This window comes from Somniosus microcephalus, chromosome 11, assembly GCF_052327205.1.
Source record: "Somniosus microcephalus isolate GS21.2 chromosome 11, FLI_Smic_1.0, whole genome shotgun sequence".
Lineage (NCBI taxonomy): Eukaryota > Metazoa > Chordata > Chondrichthyes > Squaliformes > Somniosidae > Somniosus > Somniosus microcephalus.
The window spans coordinates 44,885,272-44,912,101 of NC_140997.1; the positions used below are offsets into that span (position 1 = coordinate 44,885,272).

A 26,830-nucleotide genomic window follows, 5' to 3' on the forward strand; every position below is an offset into this window, starting at 1 on the left:
AAATTCAATTAAACAATGCGGTGTCTCATTTATAGCATTAATAATAACTGAACTACCATTTTGGTTGAACTTGCTTCTAAATAGAAAATTCCTGTAGCGCTTTTTTTGGCACTATTTGCACACTGTGTAATTCCAACATTGTAACCAGCTTTACTTTTCTGGTTAATTACTGACTCGTAATGCAACACAAACATTTTCTTAATGTGAATTCAATTACACTTAAACTTACAAAATGGTATATCTGAGTATCCGGTCAGAAATTGCAATTAAACCCACATATTATGTTTGTGAGACTTGAACCATCAGCATCACTGATGAGACATCTGGCACAGTTTAAGGAAGTTTGGGAAGGGTAGAGTCTGTACTAAAGCTGCACACACTACGATGGAACAGCACGACGTTGTAACCATGTTATGTGTCTTATATAGTACATAGACTGGCTGGTGGAATGGGCAGACACATGGCAGTTCAAATTCAATGCAGAAAAGTGTGAGGTGATACATTTTGGTAGGAAGAATGAGGAGAGACAATACAAGCTAAATGGTAGAGTTTTAAAAGGGGTGCAAGTACAGAGAGACCGGGGGGTGCTTGTGCATAAATCTTTCGAGGTGGTTAAAAAAGCAGTTAATAACGCATATGGGGGAAAAACTCAGTCGCGCCCCTTGGGGCGCTAATTTCGCCGATGCACTACATTAAGTGCCCTGAAAAAGTTAGCACCCCGTGCCATAAATTGAGTGGTAGCTCCCCGAGCAGGAGGCGGGACGCTACTACAACGTCAGCACGTAGCGCCGCGGTATAACAGGCCTCCCTCGCCTGATTAAAGGGGAGGGGCCTAGTGCAGCATGCACCAGAGCCCTGCCGGACCACCGGGGAGCGGGGTGCCGGGAGAACAGATCGTAGCCGGCATCCTGCATGAGGAGGCGAAAGGGGGCGGGTGCTGGCAGGTGGCCCCCAAAAAAATGGCCACACAGCACCTGCCCTTTAATTAGCGCTGCCACGGCAGCAAAAACACCCCCCTGACCCTGTCGGACATAGCGTCCGGCGGTAGGTCGAGGGCGCGACCAAAGTTTGCGGCTGGGGTGCAAGCGGGCCGCTGCGCACGGCGATGACGTCATTGCCAGAGGCGCAGCACTGCGGGGTGCTACCGACTACTGCTAGCCTCTCACTGAAGTTCACGGGAGGTGTTAGCGGTGCCCCACCCGGGCGCTAGGTGCTTTGCGCCCTGTTAGCACCCCCCTCGTGACGCTAACGGGCACCCCCTCAGGGTGCTAACATGAGGCACAAAGCAGCTCAATTTTTCCCCCATGGGATCCTGGGCTTTATAAATAGAGGCACAGAGTACAAAAGCCAGGAACAAAGAACATAAGAAATAGAAGCAGGAATAGGCCACTCGGCCCCTCAAGCCTGCGCCGTCATTCAATAAGATCATGGCTGATCTTGAGCTCAAAACCACTTCCCAGCCGCTCCCCGTAACCCTACACTCCCTTATCTTGCAAAAATTTGTCTATCTCTACCTTAAATGTATTTAATGACCCAGCCTCCACGGCTCTCTGGGGCAGAGAATTCCACAGATTTACGACCCTCAGAGAAGAAATTCCTCTTCATCTCAGTTCTAAAAGGGCGACCCTTTATTCTAAAACTGTGCCCCCGCGTTCTAGATTTCCCCATGAGGGGAAACATCCTCTCTGCATGTACCTTGTTGTGCCCCCTCAGTATCTTATAGGTTTCAATAAGATCACCTCTTATTCTTCTAAATCCCAATGAGTATAGGCCTAGCCTGCTCAACCTTTCCTCATAAGTCAACCCCCTCATCTCTGGAATTAACCTAGTGAATCGTCTCTGAACTGCCTCCAATGCAAGTATATCCTTCCTTAAATAAGGAGACTAAAACTGTACGCAGTACTCAAGGTGTGGTCTCACCAATACCCTGTACAGTTGTAGCAGGATTTCCCTGCTTTTATACTCCAACCCCTTTGAAATAAAGGCCAACATTCCATTTGCCTTTTTGATTACTTGCTGTACCTGCATGCTAACTTTTTGTGTTTCATGCACAAGGTCCCCCAGGTCCCTCTAAACTGTAGCATTTTGTAATCTCTCTCCATTTAAATAATAATTTGCTTTTTTATTTTTCCTGCCAGTGTATAACCTCGCACTTTCCCCCATTATACTCCATCTGCCAAATGTTTCCCCACTCACTTAGCCTGTCTATATCCCTTTGCAGGTTCTTTGAGTCCTCTGCACAACTTGCTTTCCCACCTATCTTTGTATCATCTGCAAACTTGGCTACATTACACTCGGTCCCTTCATCCAAGTCATTAATATAGATTGTAAATTGTTGAGGCCCCAGCACTGATCCCTGTGGCACCCCACTAGTTACCGTTTGCCAACTGGAAAATGACCCATTTATCCTGACTCTCTGCTTTCTGTTAGTTAGCCAATTCTCTATCCATGCTAATATATTACCCCCAATTCCGTGAGCTCTTATCTTATGCAGTAACCTTTTATGTGGCACCTCATCAAATGCCTTCTGGAAATCCAAATACACCACATCCACTGGTTCTCCTTTGTCCACCCTGCTCGTTACCTCCTCAAAGAACTCCAGCAAGTTTGTTAAACATGATTTCCCTTTCCTAAAACCATGCTGACTCTGCTTGACTGCATTATGATTTTCTAAATGCCCTGCTACTGCTTCCTTAATGAAGGACTCCAGCACTTTCCCAATGACAGATGTTAGGCTAACTGGTCTATAGTTTCCTGCTTTCTGTCTCCCTCCTTTCTTAAATAGGGGTGTTACATTTGCGGTTTTCCAATCCGCTGGGACCTCTCCAGAGTCCAGGGAATTTTGGTATATTGCAACCAATGCATCCACTATCTCTGCAGCCACTTCTTTTAAGACCCTGGGATGCAGGCCATCTGGTCATGGGACTTGTCATCTCTTAGTCCCATAATTTTACCAAGTACTATTTCCTTAGTGATAGTGATTGTCTTTAGTTCCCCCCTCCTAAACCTGTATAAAACACTAGTTCAGCCCCAGCTGGAGTATTGTGTCCATGTCTGGGCACCACACTTTAGGAAGGATATGAAGGTTTTGAAAAGGGTACAGAAGAGATTTACGAGAATGGTTCCAAGGATGAAGGATTACAGTTACGTGGATAGACTGGAGAATCTGGGGTTGTTCTCCATGGAGCAGAGAAGGCTAAGGGGAGATTTGATCGAGGTGTTTAAAATCATGAAGGATTTAGATAGAGTAAATAAAGAGAAACTGTACCAATGGCTGAAACGTCGATACCCAGAGGGCACAGATTTAAGGTGATTGGCAAAAGAACCAGAGGCAACATGAGGAAACATTTTTTACACAATGAGTGGTTAGGATTTGGAATGCACGGCCTGATAGGGTGGTGGAAACAGATTCAATAGTAGTCTTCAAAAGGGAATTGGATAAATACTTGAAGGAGAAAAAATTGCATGGATATGGGGAAAGAGCGGGGGGGGGGTGGGACTAACTGGATTGCTCTTCGAAAGAGCCGACACAGACTCGACAGGCCGAATGGCCTCCTTCTCTGCAGTACTATTTTATGATAGCAGGATGCAGTTTTGCCTTCCTTGCCCGAGTTCCTGATCTCAGTCTCGCCACTAGACGGAGTTGGGAGAGGAAGGGAGGAAAATCAAAGGCACACTCTTGTGTACACCTCACAGCTGGTTACTGAGTGGTATCGGCAGGAGCCTGGAAGCAGTTTATTTTGTGTAACTCCTGTTATAAATTATTTTTCACACCTTTTAAGCTCCCACTGCTAAAGACTAAAATGCTTTGTGACTGACCACTAGGAGGCATCCAGGAGCCACCTTAATCAACTCACCCTTTGATTTACTCTCCTCCCTTGTGAGGACGTACCCTAGCCTCCACTATACCCGATCCCCAGCAATCCAGTTGAAATGGGTAACTCAGTATGTGAAAAATAATGGGAGCAATACCAGCAGACTGCCAAAGAAAATTACTATCTGCTGTTACTTTAACAAGTCAAGTGTGAAGAAACAGTTCTCATAAAACAAACCCCAAAATTTAAAGATTTTGGAAAGCTGAACTGTGCTGAGATAAAATGTATTTGATGTGGAATTGTGGCATGCCCCAGAGGGAGTCAGGTTTAATCTTTGTGCTCCTGAGTTCCTGATCTTAGCCACATTGCTGCAGGGAGTTCATAGATCATAGAATGATACAGCACAGGAGGCCATTCGGCCCATCGTGCCGGTGCCAGCTCTTTGGTAGCACTGTCCAATTAGTCCCACTCGCCTGCCCTTTCCCCACAGCCTGTAATTTTTTTCCCTTCAAGTAGTTATCCAATTCTCTTTTGAATGTTGCTATTGAATCTGCTTCCACCACCCTTCCAAGCAGTGCGTTCCAGATCACAGCAACTCGCAGTGTAAAAAAAATGTTTCCTCAAGTCGCCTCTGATTCTTTTGCCAATCATCTTAAACTTGTATCCTCTGGTTACCGACCCTCCTGTGAGTGAAGTTCTGGTGCTTTCCTTAGGGTGAGAGAAAAAATGGAGGAAAGTTGTTCACAGGCCTCTGCTGGCAACTGTCTCAGAGAAGCTTTGGCAGAGGCCTGCCTACTTATCAATCTCTTGGTCACAGGTGGTGCAAGGCCCCGAATGGCCAAAGAAACTGTTGAGGAAATAGAGGAATATAAATATATATATATATATATAGTATATACACATCATATTTTACTGTAGCATATCAAGGAGTTTCTTTTCTAACTTATTTATAGCTTTTCAAAACATTCTAGATAATGCCAAAATGAGGAATCTACAGATTTGCAGAGATGACAGTGGATGGAAAAACAATAAACAAATGGGGAGTAACTTGGAGAACAGACTGCACCCCCTGCAAAGAGAGAATGGAGCACAGGAACAATACACCCCAAAGGGTTAAGAAAGAATGGAGCAAGACCTTTTGTCACCCAGCCTCACAAGAATTGTGCAAATTATGTACGCTCCTGAGAATTCCAGACCCATTCTACCTATTCCCAAGCCCTGCCCCTCTCCTTTACTCTCGCTCCCTCAAAAAAAAATTCAAAGGAGATTCACTGCATTGGAAGGGGAGGCGATCAACTCTATGTGCAGAACTCAAATTAGGAGGCTCGTATGGAGCATAAACACCAGCATGGATCTGTTGGGCTGAATGGCCTGTTTCTGTGCTGTAAATATTTTGTGATACTTTGTAAGGGAGACCGTGCAAGTTTCAGGTTTATTAGATGGGTGGGAATGTAAGTTGTGAGGAGGATGCAAAGAAACTTCAGGGGGATATAGACAAGCTAAGTGAGTGGGCAACAACATGGCAAATGGAATATAATGTGGAAAAATGTGAAGTTATCCACTTTGGAAGGAAAAATAGAAAAGCAGGGTAATTTTTAAATGGTGAGAGATTGGGAAATGTTGGTGTCCAGAGGGACCTGGGAGTCCTTATACACGAATCACTGAAAGTTAACATGCAGGTACAGCAAGCTTTTAGGAAAGCAAATGTTATGTTGGCCTTTATTACAAGAGGATTTGAGTAGAAGAGTAAAGATGTCTTATTGCAATTAAATAGGGCCCTGGTGAGACCACACCTGAAGTATTGTGTACAGTTTCGGTCTCCTTACCTAAGGAAGGATATACTTGCCATAGAGGAAGTGCAACGAAGGTTCACCAGACTGGTTCCTGGGATGGGTGGACTGTCCTATGAGGAGAGGTTGAGTAGACTAGGCCTATATTCTCTGGAGTTTAGAAGAATTTGAGGTGATCTCATTGAAACATACAAAATTCTTACAGGGCTTGACAGGGTAGATGCAGGGAGGATGTTTCCCCTGGCTGGGGAGTCTAGAACCAGGGTCACAGTCTCAGAATAAGGGGTCGGCCATTTAGGACTGAGATGAGGAGAAATTTCTTCACTCAGAGGGTGGTGAATCTTTGGAATTCTCTACCCTAGAGGGCTGTGGAGACTCAGTTGTTGAGTATATTCAAGACAGAGATCGATAGATTTTTGGATATTAAGGGAATCAAGGGATATGGGGGTATTGCAGGAAAGTGGAAATGAGGTAGAAGATCAGCCATGATCTTATTGAATGGCAGAGTAGGCTCGAGGGGCCAAATGGCCTACTCCTGCTCCTATTTCTTATGTTCTTATGACAAAATATCATTTCCAATTTCAGAAAGTTGAAAAAATAAAGTAAAATTAATTTTAAAAAAAATAACTTTTTTTGAATCCTCAATCTTCAAGTATCAGCTTTTCTTGGGAGATTCAACCAGAAAAATGTAGCCCTCCAGCTGGTGGGGTCAACAATGTTGATTAGTTGTAACTATTAAGGTCAACTTAATTTTCCCAAGGGAAATATTTACCTTAAGAGTAAACTGATTTCATCAGCGACAGAGTTAAAATGACTTCCTTTATTAAACAGGATTTCTGGTTGTCATGTGGGATGTGATGGAATATTTTAGAAAGTTTTATTAGACATCTTGCAGACCATACCGGATTTTGAAAGCTGAGGTTTGTTTTGGGAATTGCTGAAAATGTATCGAACTCAGTAACATCAACAATTGTAAATGGCCCAGAAATTCGGGTCTCCACAGGTGAGTACGCGCTGGGTACTCACCTGTGGGCCCGATGGAAGTGCCGGTTTCCTGCATGCACTGCGCATGCGCGGGAAACCGGCACTTCCGTTCCGCTGAACGAAGAGGTTCAGAGGTCAAACGCGTGCGCGGGGGAGGCTGCGCGTGCGCATCAAACTTAGTTTTTTTTTTTTTTTTTACAGGTTTTCCCGTGAGGGTAAGCCTGCAGAATTTAGAAATATAAAAAGCAGGTGTAAGGCCTGCTTTTTACAAAGTAAGTGGTGAATTAATTAAAATTAAAACATTTTTTCCACAGGTTTATTATTTTTAAATACTTTAAAGCAAGGTAAGTTTATTTTTAGCCCCGTTAGAATATAAAATTACTTTTTTCAAAAATTTAAATTATTGTTTAAAATAGTTATTTAATGTAATTTATAGTTTATTTAAAAAATGTGATTTAAAAAAAAAATTATTTGAAGGTTTAGTGCTATTTTGGGGCCGTAGTATTTATAAGTTGACAGCACTTCCTGTCTGACTTATGAATGGAGCATTCCCTGCTCCGACTGGCTGCCCATGGCCCACGTGATCCCAGGGGACGCATCGAACTAACTGCGCCCCTGGGATACGCAAGCACTGCGCGCCGGCAGCTGGGCCAGGCCCCGGATCGGAATTCCACGGGGCCCTACAGCTCAACGGCCAGCGCGCAAGGTAAGTGCAGGTCGGGGGCTTGCACCCGCGGGAAGCCCCCGACCCAAATTTCTGGGCCAATATATCATACAATTACCTAAAAGTCTTTTCCAAAAAAGGTCTTACTAATAGCAGGTACTAAATGTATAAGAAAGGAAGACTACCATTTATATAGCGCCTTTCATGACCTCAGGATGTCCCAAAGCACTTTACAGCCAATGGAGTACTTTTTGAAGAGCAGTCACTGTTGTAATGTAGGAAACACAGCAACCAATTTGAGCACAGCAAGCTCCCACAAACACCAATGTGATAATGACCAGATAATCTGTTTTTTAGTGATGTTGGTTGAGGGATAAATATTGGCCAGGACACCCGGGAGAACTCCCCTGCTCTTCTTCGAAATAGTGCAGTGGGATCTTTTACGTCCACCTGAGAGGGCAGGTTTAACGTCTCATCCAAAAGACAGATTTTTAAGAAATGTATTATTAAGAAACAATAACTGCAGACGTGGAAAAACTACAACAACAAAAACAAAACCAATATAATAAAATCTAAGGCAAGCCGAGAGTAATTCTGTTGTCAGATTAGGTGTTGCAGAAACTTCTTGGTGCCTATTACTGCACTGTATGCCACGATATCAAGTCCACAAATTTTATTGAACCATAAGAGAATCAACTAAAACATTTTTAGAGTGTTGAAATACATCTACTTTGGTGGGAAAATTTCTGTTGTTCGCTGTATGTAGCAAAATCATTCTTTATGCCCACGTTTACAACTTAGCTATAAATGTTACTGCTCATAGAAGAAAATGTCTAATAAGGAGCAGGTAATGAGCACGGAAGGAAGGACAGCTCAGGATGGGGATCAGCTGGAAGAAGGAAGAAAGGAACTTGTTTGGGAGGCAGGAGTTGATAAAAACACTGACAGGTGAGCAGGAGAGGGCTAAAATTTGAAAGGGTGTTTAAGAAAAAACCCCTACGAGCAGAGGAATAGCATAGGAAATGAATGCAGCAAATAGGTTTCAGGTATTGGGTAGCGCTGAAAGAGAATAATCAAAACAATGATAATAGCTCATGAAAGACAGAACCTGGAAGATCTGGTTTATGGTACAATTGGCAAATTCAGTGTCAATCGGACACCAGGTTATACCGTCAAAAGCATCCATCATTTCCTACCTTACAAAAGTGACTACACTTCAAAAGAATTTCATTGGGACGTCCTGATGTCATGAAAGGCGCTGTATAAATGCAAGCCTTTCTTTTTTCAGAATAAAGCTGATGCTGAGGTGTGTCTAGTGTACAGTGATACCAGTGCAGAACGTATAAGCTAACTATACTGAAATACATTTTGAGGACCTGACCTCTAAAACAGCTGAATTATGGTATACAAATCCTCGGATCAATGGCAAATAACCGTGGTCCAAGACGACAACATTTTGGTCTTTGTTTAAATAGGCTGGTGCCTCCGTTAAAATAGCAGAAAAAGGAATTTTACGCTGTAATGATTTGGATTTTATCTGCATGACCTGGACGGGATGTCTTAATCTATAATATTTCTGCAATATTAAATTCAGCACTTTTTTCTCAGCAATAAGCTGGCAGCCTGAAAACCAGGCTGGTTCCCATGATGACTTGGAGTGTTAACTGGTAAATAAAGGTAGGGTGCTTATGGACAATCTCAAACATTTCAAGCCATTGTGAGATAATAGCTCGCTTGCAACACCTGGGGGACCAGGCACACTCCATTCCAAGGGCTTAGCAAAGACAAGCGTGTGGGAGCTCCCTGTTCCCACGTCAAATGGCAGGCGTTCCGCTCAGGGTATAACTTTAATTGGGTGCTTGGTGGGCCAAAAACCCCCTCTTACTGACTTAGGAGAGAGCTGTGCCCTCAGCAGCAGTGAGAAACCTTTTACAAAGTCTGAGCCAACTAGCTATGACTAGCTTAGCTAAGGAAGTGAGCCTACGTTTATGGAATTAGTAAATTATGCTGATTATTTTTTCCACCCTCAGTCTCTGCCCCCCATGTTCGCCATTCGCGCAGCAGTGGGACCAATCTTTCCAGAGTAAAGTCCCCAGGTTGCACACATCCATTTACTAGATGCTCCTCTCTTGGTGCCACTCCCACTCAACATATTGCTGCTGCTGCTCCTGGCTCTGCAGGAAATGCTAGGCCCCACGCTCGCCCGCACCCCATTCCCCAGTCTCCCCTGCCCCGCCCAAGCCCCAATCTCCCGACCCTGAGGTGTGGGGGGTGGGGAGAGGAGTTGGGGTGGGGGGGGGGACATTTTAAAGGCGAAGTTCTCCCAGAATATTCATGTTCCATTCCAGGAGATTTCTGGACAATCCAGGAGGGTTGACAACCCTACTGCGCTCTTTGTACACAGGTTCCAGAACAGTGGTACCCTGCTTTAAAATAAAGGAGTGCAATGCCAATTTATTCTATCATTTTGACAAGAGGATAGAATGCATTTGAATGCCGTGTGATAAATGCCGTATCATTTCTGCAAATTGCACTTTGCATTAAAGCTCCTTTGATTTCTAGCCAACCATGTTAGTTAGTGCTGTCACGACAACTGTATGATGTCTATGGTCGCTGGAAGCATTCACTTCGCATTAAGAAATGATTGCTATCTCAACAAGATGAAAACATTATCATTACAATACACTAATCAGGGTAAATCAAGAGGATCTCATCTAAAGCATGTTAGCAGTAGCAAGTTCAGCACAATGAATTTAAAAATCTGTCCATAAAATGATTAGACCCGCATCACAAGATGGTTAAATACATTTTGCTGGGAGCTAATCAGAAAGAGGTAATTGGGGTTAACTGGTTTCAAACCAGCAGCTAAAAGTTTGCATTTTTAATATGGACCGCCACCTTATTAACTGGTTTCAATCTATAATTGCGCAATTCAATTACAGTAAGAGATAAGTTCTAAAGATTAAGTGGGTTTAAACCAGCAGCTTTTAATATAGATTCACATCGCAATTCACATGGTCCGGTTTAACGTCACTGAACAGGACTTTTGGACTAAATGCAGATCAGATGGGGCCATGTAAATAAGGTTAACATCATTTGCAGTCACTTAGGACACGAGGGTGAAATTGATCTTGGGTGTTAGTGCAAATCGGGCGATATCCAATCGGCAGCCTGTTTTACACCCCACCTGATTTTCTTGTCCATTGAAGTCAATAGAAAAGGGTGTAGGGCAAGGCGTGAAACATGCTGCCGATTCGCTATCGCCCGGTTTCTATACTTCTTTTCTCTCCCACACCAATTTTCACCCCATCCCTCCTGAAGGTGTTGGTGGCTTTGCTGGGGGCACAGTTCTACAGACACCAGTCACCCTTCCGTATCTCATAAGTGACTCTTATCCGTGAGTGAGCCTTAGTGTTGGTGGACCATTTGACCAAAGGAGGCATCGTGGCTAAGCCCGATCCCATCCGAAGTCCACGTGCGCACTTTCAGGGTGGGGGGGGGGGGGGGAGGTGAAAGAGAGGGGGGCTGCTGAGTAACTTATTTTCCTCTTCCTAACCCAGGGATGTTGCAACTTATTGTAGCCAAGCTGCTGAGATCAGCTAACTCATGACCGACACGGGATGGGTGGGGGGGTGGTGGTTGAATCTGATATCCTTCTGGTCTGGCTAGCTCAGGTACTAACAACAACAACTTTCATTTCTATAGAGCCTTAAAAATAGTAAAACGTCCCAAGGTGCTTCACAGGAGCGTAATCAAACACCGAGCTACATTAGGAGATATTGGAACAGGTGACCAAAAACTTGGTCAAACAGGTAGGTTTTAAGGAGTGTCTTAAAGGTGGAGAGAGAGCTAGAGAGGCGGAGAGGTTTCGGGGCTAAATGGATAAACTCACTGACCCATCAGGTAATATATCTATCTATCTATCTATCTGTATATATAAAGGAGTCGATCTGTCTGTCCTTCTGTCTGTCCTCGGGTGTGCGTCTGTCCGGCTATGCGCTCGAAAGTTATACAGCGTACCTACGCGCGCATTACCTCCGAAGAAAGCTTACGCTTCCGGGACGCTCGTAAGCGTATTTACTTTTCGGTTGGACGAAAATTGTTCACGCCTTATGCAAAAAACCTTCAAAATTAAACTCATTATCTGCTACTTAGCATTGATTGACTGACGTCAAGGTTCGACCAATCCTGTGCCGTCACGATTGACCAATCCTACAGTACGGTCCCCTGATGGTTGGCCAATCAGTGTGTGTGTGTGTGTGGGCAGGACTAATCGTTTTCATCTCAGGGATGTGGCAGCCATTGTTTCACTGCCATTACTTCAGCTTCCAGCTCAAACTACATCCAGCTTTGAAAAAGTACCTCTTTTAAAAATAACATAAGATTTACCAAAAACGTTTTATAAGTACTTTCACTTTCATCTTTCAAGGTATTAAAAGGTAGAAATGTTGCCCAGCAGCAGATTCACAGAGGGACAGGCAGACAGGGCCTGAAAGCCTGGTACTCGATTTAAAATGTTGCCCGGCAGCAGATTCACAGAGGGACACAGAGAGACCCCAAAGCCTGGCACTCGATTTAAACCGCCCGGCCCAAAACAGCCCTGGCAAAGCCACGCTTCCGGGACAGTCGTAAGCGTATTTACTTTTCGGTCGGACGAAAATTGTTCGCGCCTTATGCAAAAAACCTTCAAAATTAAACTCATTATCTGCTACTTAGCATTGATTGACTGACGTCAAGGTTCGACCAATCCTGTGCCGTCACGATTGACCAATCCTACAGTTCGGTCGCCTGATGGTTGGCCAATTGCTGCGTCTGTGGGTGGGACTAATTGTTTTCATCTCAGGGATGTGGCAGCCATTGCCTCAAGCTAAAAACCCCATTTACTTCCAGCTCAAAATCTGCTCATCCAGCTTTGAAAAAGTTAGTATCTCTTATGTTATTTTTAAAAGATTTACCAAAAACGTTTTATAAGTACTTTCACTTTCATCTTTCAAGGTATTAAAAGGTAGAAATGTTGCCCGGCAGCAGATTGAGAGAGGGACACAGAGACAGGGCCCAAAAGCCTGGGACTCAATTTAAAATGTTGCCCGGCACCAGATTCACAGAGGGACACAGAGAGGCCCCAAAGCCTGGGACTCGATTTAAACCGCCTGGCCCAAAACAGCCCTGGCAAAGCCGGGCTCCCCCAGCTAGTATATATGTAAACGAGTTGGTTTGTCTGTCTGTCTGTCCGCTATACACTCAAAAGTTATAGAGCGTACCTACACGCATGTTATATCAAAAGAAAGCTTATCATTAGGGGAGTCTAATAGGCGTATTTACTTTTTGGTCAGACAAAAATTGTTCGGACACTATACAAAAAACGTTCAAAAATCCTCAAAAATCCGCTCATTAGCGGTTGGCCAATCCTACTGCTCATTAGCGTTGAGTGACGTGATGGTTGACCAATCCTATAGTTCAGTGACCTGATGGTTGACCAATCCGCCGTCTGTGGGCGGGCCTAATCCTGCAGCCTCCCAAAACTTCGCCGCCATTTTTTTCATCCCCACAGCGACAGCACCAGCCAAACAAACCCCCACATTACGGCTCCGGGAGTGGGAGGTGAGTTGGAGTCACTCAGGCCGGGCCTCACAATTGCTCGGCCCGAGACACAGAGCGGGCGGGGGAGCGTCAGCGGCCGTCCATAAACCGCGCTACCCGCGGCGTGGCGGCCGGGCGCACCGGGTAATCAGTTGGGGTCCGTCTCGGCTCTAGAACCCGGCCGGGCCTCAACCGCTAGGCCCCGCACGGCCACCGCGGCCTGGCTCAATTTTCAAAGCCCTTCCCCGGGTGCCAAAAGAGGGGGAGGGAGGGAGATGAAAGGGGGAGAGGTAGAGAGAGGGAGAGAGAGAGAGAGAGAGGGGACATACATGGGCAGGGAGAGAGAGGGGGGGGAGAGAGAGAGGGGGCAGGGAGAGAGAGGGGCAGGGAGAGAGAGGGGGACGGACAGAGAGAGGGTCAGGGAGGGAAAGAGTGACACAGAGCGCAGGAGCGGCAGCGCCCAGCCATAAACCGCGTGGCCCAAAAAAGCCCTGGCAACGCCGGGCACCCCCAGCTTTTTTATATATATATGTATGTATTGTACCTGGGTTTGAACTTGGATCATGTCAGTTATGCAAGAGTGATCCTGCAGCAAATTAAAATATTGAAATTCCTGACAGGTGGCCTTGAAAAAAAGCAGCGTTCAACCCCCTTTATCTTCTCTCAGAATGGATGACACAATGGTTTCTTCCCTGGTTGTTTGTCATTTCTGTATCGTGTATAATGGTGCAGGACACAAAAGACTCATTTAATTTCCAAAGCAGCTGTGCCATGGAATTTCTGATCTATGTCTACATGTCTGACGCATTCATTTCCTAATGGCCTCTGGAGATACTTTTTTCCACCAATGCCCCTGACACTTCCTCCTTCTATCATCATTCCAGAGTTCAGATCTGGTCCATTTAAATTTCAAGAAGGTTGAGTCTGAATTTGGATCTCTTAACATATGTGGAGGTTCTGTATTGCTAAACTGCTATTCTGTGATGAGCACTGTAATTATATTATAATTAGACAATATTATAAACTCTAACCGCACCCCGCCCCCCCCCCCCCCCCCACCCCAATGGACTAATGTGAAAGGCACTCCCTGACTAAGCCTTATATACCAGAAGTAATCAAAGTTTGATTCCTAATCTATGCTGATTTAGCTGTTGTCAGTCATGGCAGCTATTGGGTTTAAATTTGATTTAGCACTCGTAGGCTAGGATGGTGAAAGCAGTCAAAATTCCCACTCCTAAGAACATAAGAAACAGGAGCTGGAATAGGCCATTTGGCCCTTCGAGCCTGCTCCGCCATTCAATAAGATCATGGCTGATCTTCTCCCTCAACTCCACCTTCTCGCACTATCCCCATATCCCTTGATTGCCTTAATATCCTTAATGTAATGACTGAGCATCCCCAGCCCTCTGGGGTAGAGAATTCCAAAGATTCACAACACTTTGAGTGAAGAAATTTCTCCTCATCTCAGTCCTAAATGGCCAATCCCTTATTCTGAGACTGTGACCCCTGGTTCTAGACTCCCCAGCCAGGGAAATCATCCTCCCAGCATCTACCCGGTCAAACCCTGTAAGAATTTAATATTTTTCAATGAGATCACCTCTCATTCTTCTAAATTCTAGGAAATATAGGCCGAGTCGCCTCAATCTCTTCTCATAGGACATTCCCCCCATCCCAGGAATCTGTCTGGTGAACCTTTGTTACAGTCCCTCTAAGGCAAGTATATATCCTGATCAGTAACCAGTGATCCTAGCAGGAAAATACACATGAATGGATTTTGGATGAGAGCATGATTTGCCTCAGCTGTGATGGCCTTCACTGTTGAATAGTTTGCTGATGCTCACTGTGTGGGCTCACAAATGAAGAATGACCTCCTGGGCAAGAAACTGTAGGGTTGCCAGTGCCCATGGAACCTATCAAGAGAAAGGTGGCACAAAACATCAATGCCATTAGCACTGTCCTCAGGAATTGGCTGCAGTGCATGAGGAAGTTTAATGACCAGGACTGCCTGATTCTCCTTCGCATCTCTGACACTTTCTACACAGTGTTGCAGGATGTTACCGTTGCCTCAGCAATCCTTCCCTTCAGGACCCTCTCACGTTCAAGCTCCTAGTGGTCGCCAACCATGAGCATCTCAAGGGCCTTGACTAAATAACAGCTGCCTGCTACCTCCCATGTTGCAGCCACTGGGGGAGCACCTTGTAGAATCACTAGAGTAGGTAAGAGAGCGCTTAAGACAGGAACTAGGGGCTACACTACAGTGACAATTAGTATGTAGGCATATCTGTAAGCCAGCAAGATCATAATGCTTTTTGAAATCTTTGAGATAGATCTTGACTTCAATCGAAATAAAAAGTCGGGAGAGATGTAAAACAGGCTGCCGACTCGCTATCACCTGGTCCACACTATCGCACAAAGTCAAGATCTACTTTATATGCAGAGTTCCTGTAAAAACTGGTAACACTGCAATGTTAGTTGACATGAATATCAATGTGGTTCTTTGAAACCTGCATAAATATTACCACCAGTGCACCAAGCTTATGGGCCAAGGTACATCTGCTCCCAGGTCTTACCATCAGTAGTAGAAACCTTTTACTACTAAGGTTTTTATTTTGAACCCTATTAAAAGGCAAACAATAGCTTAGACAACAACAACAACTTGTATTTATATAGCGCCTTTAACATAGTAAAACGTCCCAAGGCACTTCGCAGGAGTATTATAAGACAAAAAATTGACACCGAGCCACATAAGAAATTAGGCAGATGACAAGAAGTAGGTTTTATGGAGTGTCTTAAAGGAGGAAAGAGAGGTAGAGAGGCGGAGAGGTTAAGGGAGGGAGTTCCAGAGCTTAGGGCCTAGGCAGCTGAAGGCACGGCCACCAATGGCTGAGCGATTATAATCAGAGATCCTCAAGAGGGCAGAATTTGAGGAGCGCAGATATCTCGGGGGGTTGTGCGGCTGAAGGAGATTACAGCGATAGGGAGGGGCGAGGCCATGGAGGGATTTGAAAACAAGGATGAGAATTTTGAAATCGAGGTGTTGTTTAACCGGGAGCCAATGTAGGCCAGCGAGCACAGGGGTAATGGGTGAACGGGACTTGGTGCGAGTTAGGACGTGGACAGCCGAGTTTTGGATGACCTCAAGTTTATGTAAGGTAGAATATGGGAGGCCAGCCAGGAGTGCATTGGAATAGTCAATTCTAGAGGTAACAAAGGCATGGATGAGGATTTCAGCAGCGGATGAGCTGAGGCAAGGGCGATGGTATGACGATGTTACGGAGGTGGAAATAGGCGGCCTTTGTTATGCTGCGGATATGTGGTCGGAAGCTCATTTCCGGGTCAAATATGACACCAAGGTTGCGAACAGTCTGGTTCAGCCTCAGACAGATGTTAGGGAGAGGTATGAAGACAGTGGCTAGGGAACGGAGTTTGTGGCGGGGCCCGAAAACAATGGCTTCGGTCTTCCCAATATTTAATTGGAGAAAATTTCTGCTCATCCAGAACTGTATGTTGGACAAGCAGTGTGTCAATTTAGAGACCGTGGAGGGGTTGAGGGAAGTGGTGGTGAGGTAGAGCTGGGTGTCGTCAGCATACATGTGGAAACTGATGCTGTGTTTTCGGATGATGTCGCCAAGGGGCAGCATATAGATGAGAAATAGGAGGGGGCCAAGGATAGTTCCTTGGGGGACACCAGAGGTAGCGATGCGGGAGTGGGAAGAGAAGCCGTTGCAGGTGATTCTCTGGCTACGATTGGATAGCTAAGAATGGAACCAGGCGAGTGCAGTCCCACCCAGCTGGACGATGGTGGAGAGGCATTGGTGGAGGATGGAGTGGTCAGCCATGTCAAAGGCTGCAGACAGGTCGAGAAGGACGAGGAGGGATAGTTTACCTTTGTCACAGTCACAAAGGATGTCATTTGTGACTTTGATGAGAGCCGTTTCAGTACTGTGGCAGGGGCGGAATCCGGATTGGAGGGATTCAAACATGGAGTTCTGGGAAAGATGGGCATGGATTTGGGAGGCGACAACACGTTCAAGGACTTTGGAGAGGAAAGGGAGGTTGGAGATGGGGCGGTAGTTTGCAACGACGGAGGGGTCAAGGGTTGTTTTTTTGAGGAGAGGTGTGATGACAACAGATTTGAAGGAGAGGGGGACAGTGCCTGAGGAGAGCGAACTGTTAACTATGTCAGCAAACATGGGAGCCAGAAAAGGAAGTGAGACTATTTACAAAGTGCAGAAGTGTAAACCATCAAAATTAATACTGCTCTAAATTTCTCACTTGCCACAGCATCATAAATGCCATTGGCTCTAAATGGAAATATGTTCTGGCATGTGATATAAATGGCAGAACTGAGGCAGCACTTATGCTAGTCAGATGCTCTCTCCTCTGCTTGTACTACCGCAACAGCGATTGCCTTGCAGCAGCACAACTGGGATGAGCTGGATAGATTGGACACATGGAAAAGGAGGCTTGTCCACCCTAATGTGGCTTATGCAGGTTAGTAAGGCCATAAAAAGAGCAAACAAACATTAGGGTTCATTTCTAGAGGGATAGAATTGAAAAGTACAGAAGCTATGTTAAACTTGTATCGACCCTTGGTTAGACCACACTTTGTGTACTGTGAACAGTTCTGTTCACCATATTATAAAAAGGACATAGAGGCACTAGAGAAGCTGCAAAAAAGATTTACTGGAATTATACCAGAACTGAGAGGTTATACCTATCAGGAAAGATTGAACAGGCTGGGGCGCTATTCTCTAGAAAAGAGTAGACTGAGGGGTGACCTGATGGAGGTCTTTAAGATTAGGAAAGGGTTTGATAGGACAGATGTAGAGAAGATGTTTCCACTTGCAGGGAGACCAGAACTAGGGGCCATCAATATAAGATAGTTACTAATAAATCCAACAGGGAATTCAGGAGAAACTTCTTTACCCAGAGAGTGGTTAGAATGTGGAACTCGCTACCACAAGGAATAGTTGAGGCGACTAGCGTAGATACATTTAAGTGGAAGCTAGATAAGCACATGAGGGAGAAAGGAATAGAAGGATATGTTGATGGGGTTAGATGAAGAAGGGTGGCAGGAGGCTCGTGTGGAGCATAAACAGCAGCATGGACCTGTTGGGCTGAATGGCCTGTTTCTGTGCTGCAAATACTGCGTCGTGTCTTGCCACCCAATTTTCCTCTATTGCTCCAGAGCCAAAGCCACTATAAGCTCATTGTGTTCAGGTTACCGGAGCACAATGATGCTAAAAGAAGATTTCCAACCTTTACAGGTATGTTACCTATATTCTGTATTGGGCTCCTGGTCTGTGCCATAGCAGCACCCATCACATCACAGTTGATAGGTTTGATTATTAAGAGAAAAAGATAAGATAGAGAGAAGATTGCTCCCTTTGTCTTCCATCCAATCGTACATCTCCAGTCTATCTATTGCAGCAAGGATCAAAATAGTCAAAAGCAGTGAAGTTATGTTAAACACATATCGACCCTTGATTAGACCGCGCTTGGAGTACTGTGAACAGTTCTGGTCTCCATATTATAAAAAAGGACAGAGGTACTAGAGAAGGTACAAAATCTGTCACTGCCACCTGATTTGAAAAGCTGTAAAATATCATGCTGTGGGGGAGTGAAGTCTTTTGAAAACCCACCCGCTGCAAACACGATGCATTTCTGTTGTTCCTCTAATTTAAGTGTAACTGCAGTAATTATGAGGGGAAAATGGTCAGTGACTCATTCAATACTGCCATTATTTGTAAACATATAAGTATTCAAATAAAATTGTATTTACTAAATATGTTCGGTGATACACAGGTTTGGCTGGAAAAAATATTGTAGGCTTTAGCAAAAATTAGACAAAATAGAATATGGAGAGACTGGAGATTCTCAAAGGAGTACGCGCTTGGTGGAACTGCCTGGCCGTCTTCAAATTAAGGCTCAAAAAGTTGGAGGCCAAGTGTTTACTGCACATCTGTCCATAATTAAGTCACAATATAAATGATTTGTTTGAGTTCCTGACACTTTTACAATTTATATTTCCTCTATTGGAAAGAATAACTCTTGCCTTTCATATTAAGGTGACACTATAAACCACATTAAATATACATAACGGAAACTGGACACTGCACAATTTCCATATCAATCAGTGAGATAAATACTGCTTTTTACGGCATGCTCCCTTTTGTCTCCCACAGTTATAATTACCTACAACCATGATGTTGAACTCAAATCCCGTTTTCATGGCTTTACGCCTCATCTGATCCAGAACTGCTTCAATGCCCACATATCCAAACAGATCTCTTCCTGTGACATCCTTCTTAAAGTCTGCCGAACAAACAAGTCCGGTCTCCTGTGTTCGCTCCGCCATATTCGCTTTCACCTCTTTTAGCTCTAATCCTGCCAAAAAAGAGTAAAAGCAATTCAGTAATTAGGTGACAGCAAAAACTCCTCCTTTGTTGCCAACAATGCAATGGGTATGAGGCACATACATTACAAGGTACTGAACACCCCCACAAGAAATGACCCCGGATCCATTAGCTTACTCATTTTCCATTAAATTTAAAAAGTCAATTATAGTACAGTGTTCCCGTATATAGTAAGATGAATACACCAGCATAACGACGAGGCTGTGTTCGGGTCAGAGGCTCAGATGATGTTTATAAACCACAAATGCGAAGCTCAAGAAGTTTATTGCTTCTGAATCTGCAATTAGGTTACAGCTCCTGGTATCTTGTGATTTATAAATATATGTGATTTAAGTTTTTAAATATGTAATATATGTAGTACATGGTTGTGTGGGGTGGGGGGTGGGGGCGGAAACAGGACGAGGAGTAATTCTACCTTTGATCAGTTGCCCCATTAGTGCAAAAGAAGTTCTGCCCGGATATCAGCTGAAGACAGTTACAGAGTTTTAATAGCTTTGGCAGTAAGAGAAACAGTTGAGTCTTAGGAAATCTTATGTATGGGTTACACCAACACTGATATATGTACTATCTGGGAAAATGTGATAAGTGTATGGTCCACTTTAAGTGTACAGGTTTTTAAAACCCATTCATTTTTCATGGAAGCCTGCCCTGTCATGTCTAAAGTCTCAATTAGTTGCATCATTTCACAGTTTGTACAAACAATATACAGAACATCGAGTTTCATTTTTCCTTTCACAAATGTGAATCCACTTATTGTTCATTAATAGTTCTCTAATCCGCAGGGCCCCAGTGGAGTAAGTACTATGGAATCCTCTCCACAGCCATGGCTAAGGATAAACCCTGGATTAATATAAACAAAACAAGGGGAAAAAAAGAACTTGCATTTATATAGCGCCTTTCACAGCCTCAGGACATCCCAAATGCTTTACAGTCAATGAAGTACTTTTGAAGTGTGGTAATGTAGGAAACGTGGCAGCCAATTTGCACACAGCAAGGTGCCACAAACAACGATGTGATAATGACCAAATAATCTGTGTTAGGCAGAGGGACCTCTGTTTAACATCTCATCTGAAAGATGGCCCCTCCGACAGTGCAGCTCTCCCTCAGCACTGTACTGGAGAGTCAGCCTAGATTTTGTGCTCAAGTCTCTGGAGTTTAAACAGTATACATCACTGATAGATGGCTGCACTATAACCACTTGTCTAGCTCACATGTATTTGTATTTTTAAATGTGTTTTTATACAATGGTGTAGTGGCACATTTTTGCTTTTTGAGACACAGGAACCGTTAACTTATTTAAAGCTTCCCTCCCCCCAAAAAAATCATATACAGATGCTGCTGTAGGGAAAAGGAAAATCAGTACTGTTATTATTTATAATCAACTACTCTGGTACCTCTACACCGAGACTGGTCAGGAATACTCAGTTAATTGCACTCACTGTACTCAACCTACAATTATTCAAGTCATTTTACTCACAATACATCTGCTCAGCATCAAATCTCCATTCACTTAACTGCCTTTGTGCAACAATTGAGAACATTTACATCCTATCGTACCGTGTAATTTTCCAACATTTGATTTGCATTTAAAGGTTAGATGACCTTAGTGTGTCTTTTCTCCCCTCCTGGTCTCCCTGGCTCCGCACTTCCTACCAATATAGCGAGCAACTTGCTCCCAGGCCTCAACCGCTCCCATGGATGCTCCGTAACCAAGGACAGATGATCGGTCACAATACAACATATCCTGCGATTTTCACCTGACAACACAACTTCCCCAATCTGTTTCTCGACTCACTTTCACTTTAACTTTCAGCAGCAGCATGTTTCAAAGTGCCAGTGTGCTGGGTCTCTCTGTCTGCTCAACAGTAATGGAAGTCTTCAGCTGGGTATTGCAACAGCTGGTCTTGGAGTCGGCAAGTGCTTAGCTCCATTCATCAGCACGGTTTAAAATCAGAATCTGAATTAAAGTGCCAGTGAACAAACCGTACATGAGCATCTATCATTGCAATTGGGGGCTGCAAGAGTAGCCCGATGAATAAGGCCACTGGTTTACCATGGAAACAGGAAAATTAAAAAAACATGCATTTATATAGCGCCTTTCATGATCTCAGGACGTCCCAAAGCGGTTTACAGTCAATGAAGTACTTTTGAACTGTAGTCACTGTTGTAAAGTAGGAAACGCGGCAGCCAATTTGTGCACAGCAAGGTCCCACAAACAGCAATGCAATAATGACCAGATAATGTTTTTTTTAACTATTGGTTGAGGGATAAATATTGGACAGGACACTGGGGGGAACTCCACTGCTCTTCTTCAAAATAGTGCCATGGGATCTTTTACATCCACCTGAGAGGGCAGACTGGGCCTCGGTTTATCGTGTCATTCGAAAAACTGCACCTCCGACAGTGCAGCACTCCCTCAGTACTGTGCTGGAAAGAAATTGCAGAATGTGATTGACTATCTGGAATTTGAACTTGGCTCCGGCAGAGGACGAAAGTCCCACAGACACAGGTGTGTATAAAGAGGCCAAAATAAAAGCGGTAACATCCTCCATTCCATTGCACCACATACTGAACCCATTTAATCTCCTGGAACTGAAAGAGGCCAGTGTACCCTTTTTCACAACTGCAATTACGAAGGATTGGGAAAGTCATATTAGGCAGGGTACACGTTACTGGCCTTTACCAGTATTGGATTTCAATATCTCCATAGCTACAGAGCCTGACTACGGGTGCTTTTCAGACGATATTGATCCCTGTTTTCAGTGAGTAGTGAGGGATGTGGCGCTGTCTGACTTCCGCAAGAAACGGGCGCGAAGTTGGCGAAGCAGCTGTGCCCCCTGCCTAAAGCCAGTGCAGGAGGCCCGGAACAAAATGCCGCTGGCGCTCAACTGCAGCTTGCCAGTTATGGAGGGCATGCTTGAGGGCATGCTTGGGAGAGCAGAGCCTTGCATGGGCCGGCACCCAGGTATCAATCTTTCTGGATTGGTACCACCAACGCTGCCTCCGCAAGATCCTGTAAATCCATTGGCAGGACAGGTGCACCAACGTCAGTGTTCTTGCTCAGGCCAATATCCCCAGCATCGAAGCTTTGACCACGCTCAATCAGCTCCGATGGACAGGTCACATTGCTGCATGCCCGATACGAGACTCCCAAAACAAGCGCTCTACTCGGAGCTCCGGCACGGCAAGAGAGCCCCAGGTGGGCAGAGGAAATGCTTCAAGAACACCCTCAAAGCCTCCTTGAAAAAGTGTAACATCCCCATCGACACCTGGGAATCCCTGGCCCAAGACCGCACAAAGTGTAGGAGAAGCATCCGGGGAGGCGCCGAACACCTCGAGTCTCTTCGCCGGGAGCAAGCGGAAGCCAAGCGCAGGCAGCGCAAGGACCGCACGTCAACCCAAGCACCCCACCCACCCGCCCCTTCAACCAACGTCTGCCCCACCTGTGACAGAGACTGTAGGTCCCGCATTGGACTCATCAGTCACCTGCGAACTCATTTTTAATGTGGAAGCAAGTCATCCTCGGTTCCGAGGGACTGCCTAAGAAGAAGATCAATCTTTCCCCTGCATTTCCCTTCCTTCCCCCTCCCGCTGAATGATGCAGCCTCCACTGCCACAGCTCAGAGCAGGAACTGAGTGAAATCAGCCCTTAAAATTTGACACTGTCCCCAGTCTGTGCTCTTCAAGTCTTTTTTATTGAGGGCGACGGCACAAGACGTCTATTAGACTCACATGAGCGTGAGAATCTGCACCAACCATATCCATCTCTGCAAGATTCCACCCAAAGCCTGATCCAGATACAGGATACTGAGGCAGCGCACAATGTCACAACAGTTTCCTCCTAAATCTTACTGGTTATATTAGATTTCCACATGATTAATAACAAATAAAATAAATTTGCTGCTGCCCTGGGATCTTTTATGAGCTTTAACTCTCCCTTCCACAATGCACAACAGAGTTGAGCTGCTACACTTTGAAAGAGGATGCACTCTCACAAACAGTCTCTCAGCAAAATTCCACCAAGGCAATCTCACGTTACTTTATTGTAGTCCTCATCCTAAATCCCAATGCCTCATGTGAGCCCCAAAAACGTGTTGCTGTTGATTCTACCAGGGGGGTTACTAAGCAACAGAACACAAAACTGCTGCTATGGAACCTGTACGTTCTTCTTTACATTTCTTGATTTCAATACAGGTGTTTGATATTCAAGACCTGACATTGCAACGGCAAACCACACTCCTCATTGATGAGAAGTACTGGAACAATTTACACTGCACCTTAAATTTGAGTTTGTGCAGTTTTGAAGGAAGTCTTATCCTAATCACGAAAAAAAGAGACTTCCTGCTTATACTTGCTAGCTCAGTTACATACTAATTAGACATCCATAACAACTAGCCAGTAATGGCACAGGCACTATTGAAGTACCCTGTAATTGCTTTCGTCAATCAGATACTGCACGCACTGTAAAACACCCCAGGGGTCAGATACGAGCCTGCTTACAAAAAAAAACTAGATGCTGTAACCTAAATTTTCTACCACCGACCCCGATTGTATAATAGCTTTGGATGTTACTGGTACCAGAGACCAACAAAGCAAATACTGTAATGGGCTGCATGCAGCAGATAATATGGAGCAAGGGCAATCATTTGCACTAGGAATCTGCTTTCAGTCTTATTCTTGGTCTCACTTCATAACTGAAGCAAACACAGAATAATGACGAAGGGTCATCGACTTGAAACGTTAACTCTGTTTCCCTCTCTACAGATGCTGCCTGACCTGCTGAGTATTTCCAGTATTTTCTGTTTTTATTACAGAACAAACTAAATCAGTCCACAATGTTTCCATTGTTACATTTTCAGTCTCTCACTAAGCAAGTGATAATGGGCGTGTGAGACTTTGAATCCTGGTCACACAGGATTTTGGATTAACTGGAGGCTGCAGAGGGTTAAGGAGAGGAGGCAAGCGATTCAAGTAGTTGATCTTTGAAATGTAGACTGAGGTTTCCGCAGCAGAGGAGAGATGCAGAGGTGAAAAGATACCATTTTAGCCATGGACCTGATGTGGGGAAAGAAGTATTCAAGGCCAAATCCGTCTAGGTTTTAGCAATTGGCTGGTTGTGGGGAAAAAAGCGTTCAGGGATAAGTCCAATTTATGATGAAAATACAACCACGTAAAAGAGTAAATTTAAAATGCATTAACACTCTACTGACTACCATTGCAAAGCAGTTCTGGATATAGATCCTGGTGACTTTGATATCCCATTGACCTGGGATAGCGAAGTCATCAGGAGAATTATTTTACCTCACAGAGCAGGTTAAAATCCATTGCCGATTTAGGGGAAGGGGTACCAACAGTAAAACCCAGTTGATCATCTTTTAATAAATGTTGGTGGTTTGGGCTATGTTGGTTACATTGTACCACAGCTACAATCTGAAAATACTCTAGATTATCAAGTCTTTCCTGAATTTCTCTGAATACTCTGAATTTTATACTGAAGCAAATCTACTCCAAAGCGGATCTGGCAGTGTAAGCCTGCAATCAATTCTGGTACGAAAGCTCACACCCATAGGGGGTGATTTTCATTCAGAAGTCGGGAAGGAGGCGGGACTACAACTTTCGGGGTTGTAGTCCCGCCTCCATCGAGATGCAGCCAATCCACGTGATTTTAACTTGATTGACCTTGTTGAGCCCGCTGGGCGGGCTCAGCAGGCCAATTAAGGGCCACCCGGCAACAGGTGACGTCACAGACTGAAATTTCATCTGTCAAGACGTTTTGACAGATGAAATATCAGTGTTGCACAGCTGTTTGAAGCTGTCAAACACTGACAGTCTTACTTCTAACCTGAGTCCTTCTACACAGACTCAGTTAGAAATCTCACCAGCACAGAAAGCTGCAGACTGTCACTTTTGACAGTTCGCAGCCATTCTGCTTTCTGTGCCGGTTAGATGATGGACTCCCGAAACTTAGAGGAAGGAAGGCTGAAAAGGTAAGTACAGGTAATTTAAACTTCTTTACACACTTTAGACAAACCAAACACACTTACCTTTGCACTCATGCACCCATCACTCACCTGAACACCGAAATCTCGACCCCTCCAACTCCTTCAACCCGACGGCCCGACTCCTCTAACTTGGCGTGGTTTGGAGCCGTCGGGAATCCCACACTTCAAGCTTTAAAATAGGGATTAGGCTAAAAACTGCCTGTTAACTACCTGTTAACAGGCAGTTAATTGGCACTAATCCCTTCCCGCCTTGGGTAGGCGGGTCCCAGTGCTGGGCGGGTAACCGCCTCCTTTGAAACGTACATGGAGGCGGGTTGGGGGCGGGATGGTGTTGGGACCCCGAATTCGGGACTTTAACCCCCCGCACGCCTCCAATCCCGACTCCACGGGTCAATGAAAATCGACCCCATATTTTCCATACAAGTATGGTAGTGGTTAGCACTGTAATGTTGCATTTTAAGATAATTGGCAAAAGAACCAGGGGGGAGATGAGGAGAATTTTTTTTAAACACAGTGGCCTAGAAATTCACTTTGGGGCGGCCAGCTCGCTCGCGCCCAAAAGTTAGCGCTGGGCGGGGAGCCATTAGCAATCGTCAGATATTCAGTGTTAGCGCCCCAATTTGGAACCGGGCGTTATACCAGGGTGTGCCCGCCTCCGCTTGGGGCGCTGACACTGAATTTCAGCGCTCTTGGCGCCGCTGCGCCAGCCGCTGCGGAGCGGCAGGCTGCGGTACTGCAGGCCTCCTCCTTCTCTTAAGGGGGAGCTGCCTGCAACGGGGAGATCGCCGCTGGAGAGTGCCGGCAAATGAGCCCGGCACCACGGAGAAGTGCCGGGTTCGCGGAAAGCAGCCGGCAATGCCGCGGGGGGGGGGGGGGTGGAGGAGGCCGGGGAAGGAGGTGCGGGCAGGCAGCCGCCGAAAAAGCGGCCGGCCGCACCTTCCCCTTTAAAGCGCCCCACTAAGGCTACAGCACGGCCCCGTTTTCTGGTCACTGTTTGCGGCCGCTTCAGAGGAGGCGGCCGCTACTAAATATGGGGTTCGGGCCGGTTTCGGGCCGGAACCGGGGCACTGCGCACACCGATGACGTCATCGGTGCCGGCGCAGCGCTAACGGCTACCGCTGCCAATACCACTGCGCTGAATATCAAGACAAACTCATTTTTGGCGCAGAAGCCCTCTTTAGGCGGTAACTGGCCGCAAAGCTGGCAGCGCCTTAATGAATTTCTAGGCCAGTGAGTTATGATCTGGAATGCACTGGCTGAAAGGTTGGTGGAAGCAGATTCAGTAGTAATTTTCAAAAGTGAATTGGATATATACTTGAAAAGGAAAAAAAATTGCATGGCTATGGGGAAAGAGCAAGGGAGTGGCACTAATTGGAAAGCTCTTTCAAAGAGTTGGCACAGGCACAATGGGCCGAATGGCCTCCCTCTGTGCTATGAATCCAAGATGATCTTACAAGCACTGCCACTGGTGGTAGTCACAACATCTTTAGCAGTACTAGAAGGCAAACAAGGGACAGAGAACCACCTCGAGAGGTGGCTGCCGCCATACTGCCGTGCTGCCTGCTATTTATGTTCT

General features: G+C 45.3%; 1 protein-coding gene across 1 annotated transcript in view; it reads right to left on the reverse strand.

The window, feature by feature from the left end:
* The window catches only part of LOC147110530 (uncharacterized), a 543,691-nt gene that overhangs the window by 200,262 nt on the left and 316,599 nt on the right, over positions 1-26,830 (reverse strand). The window contains exon 3 of the mRNA XM_086000591.1: positions 19,032-19,223. Coding sequence (XP_085856717.1) covers positions 19,032-19,223 — 192 coding nt within the window. The remainder of the gene's footprint in view (positions 1-19,031; positions 19,224-26,830) is intronic.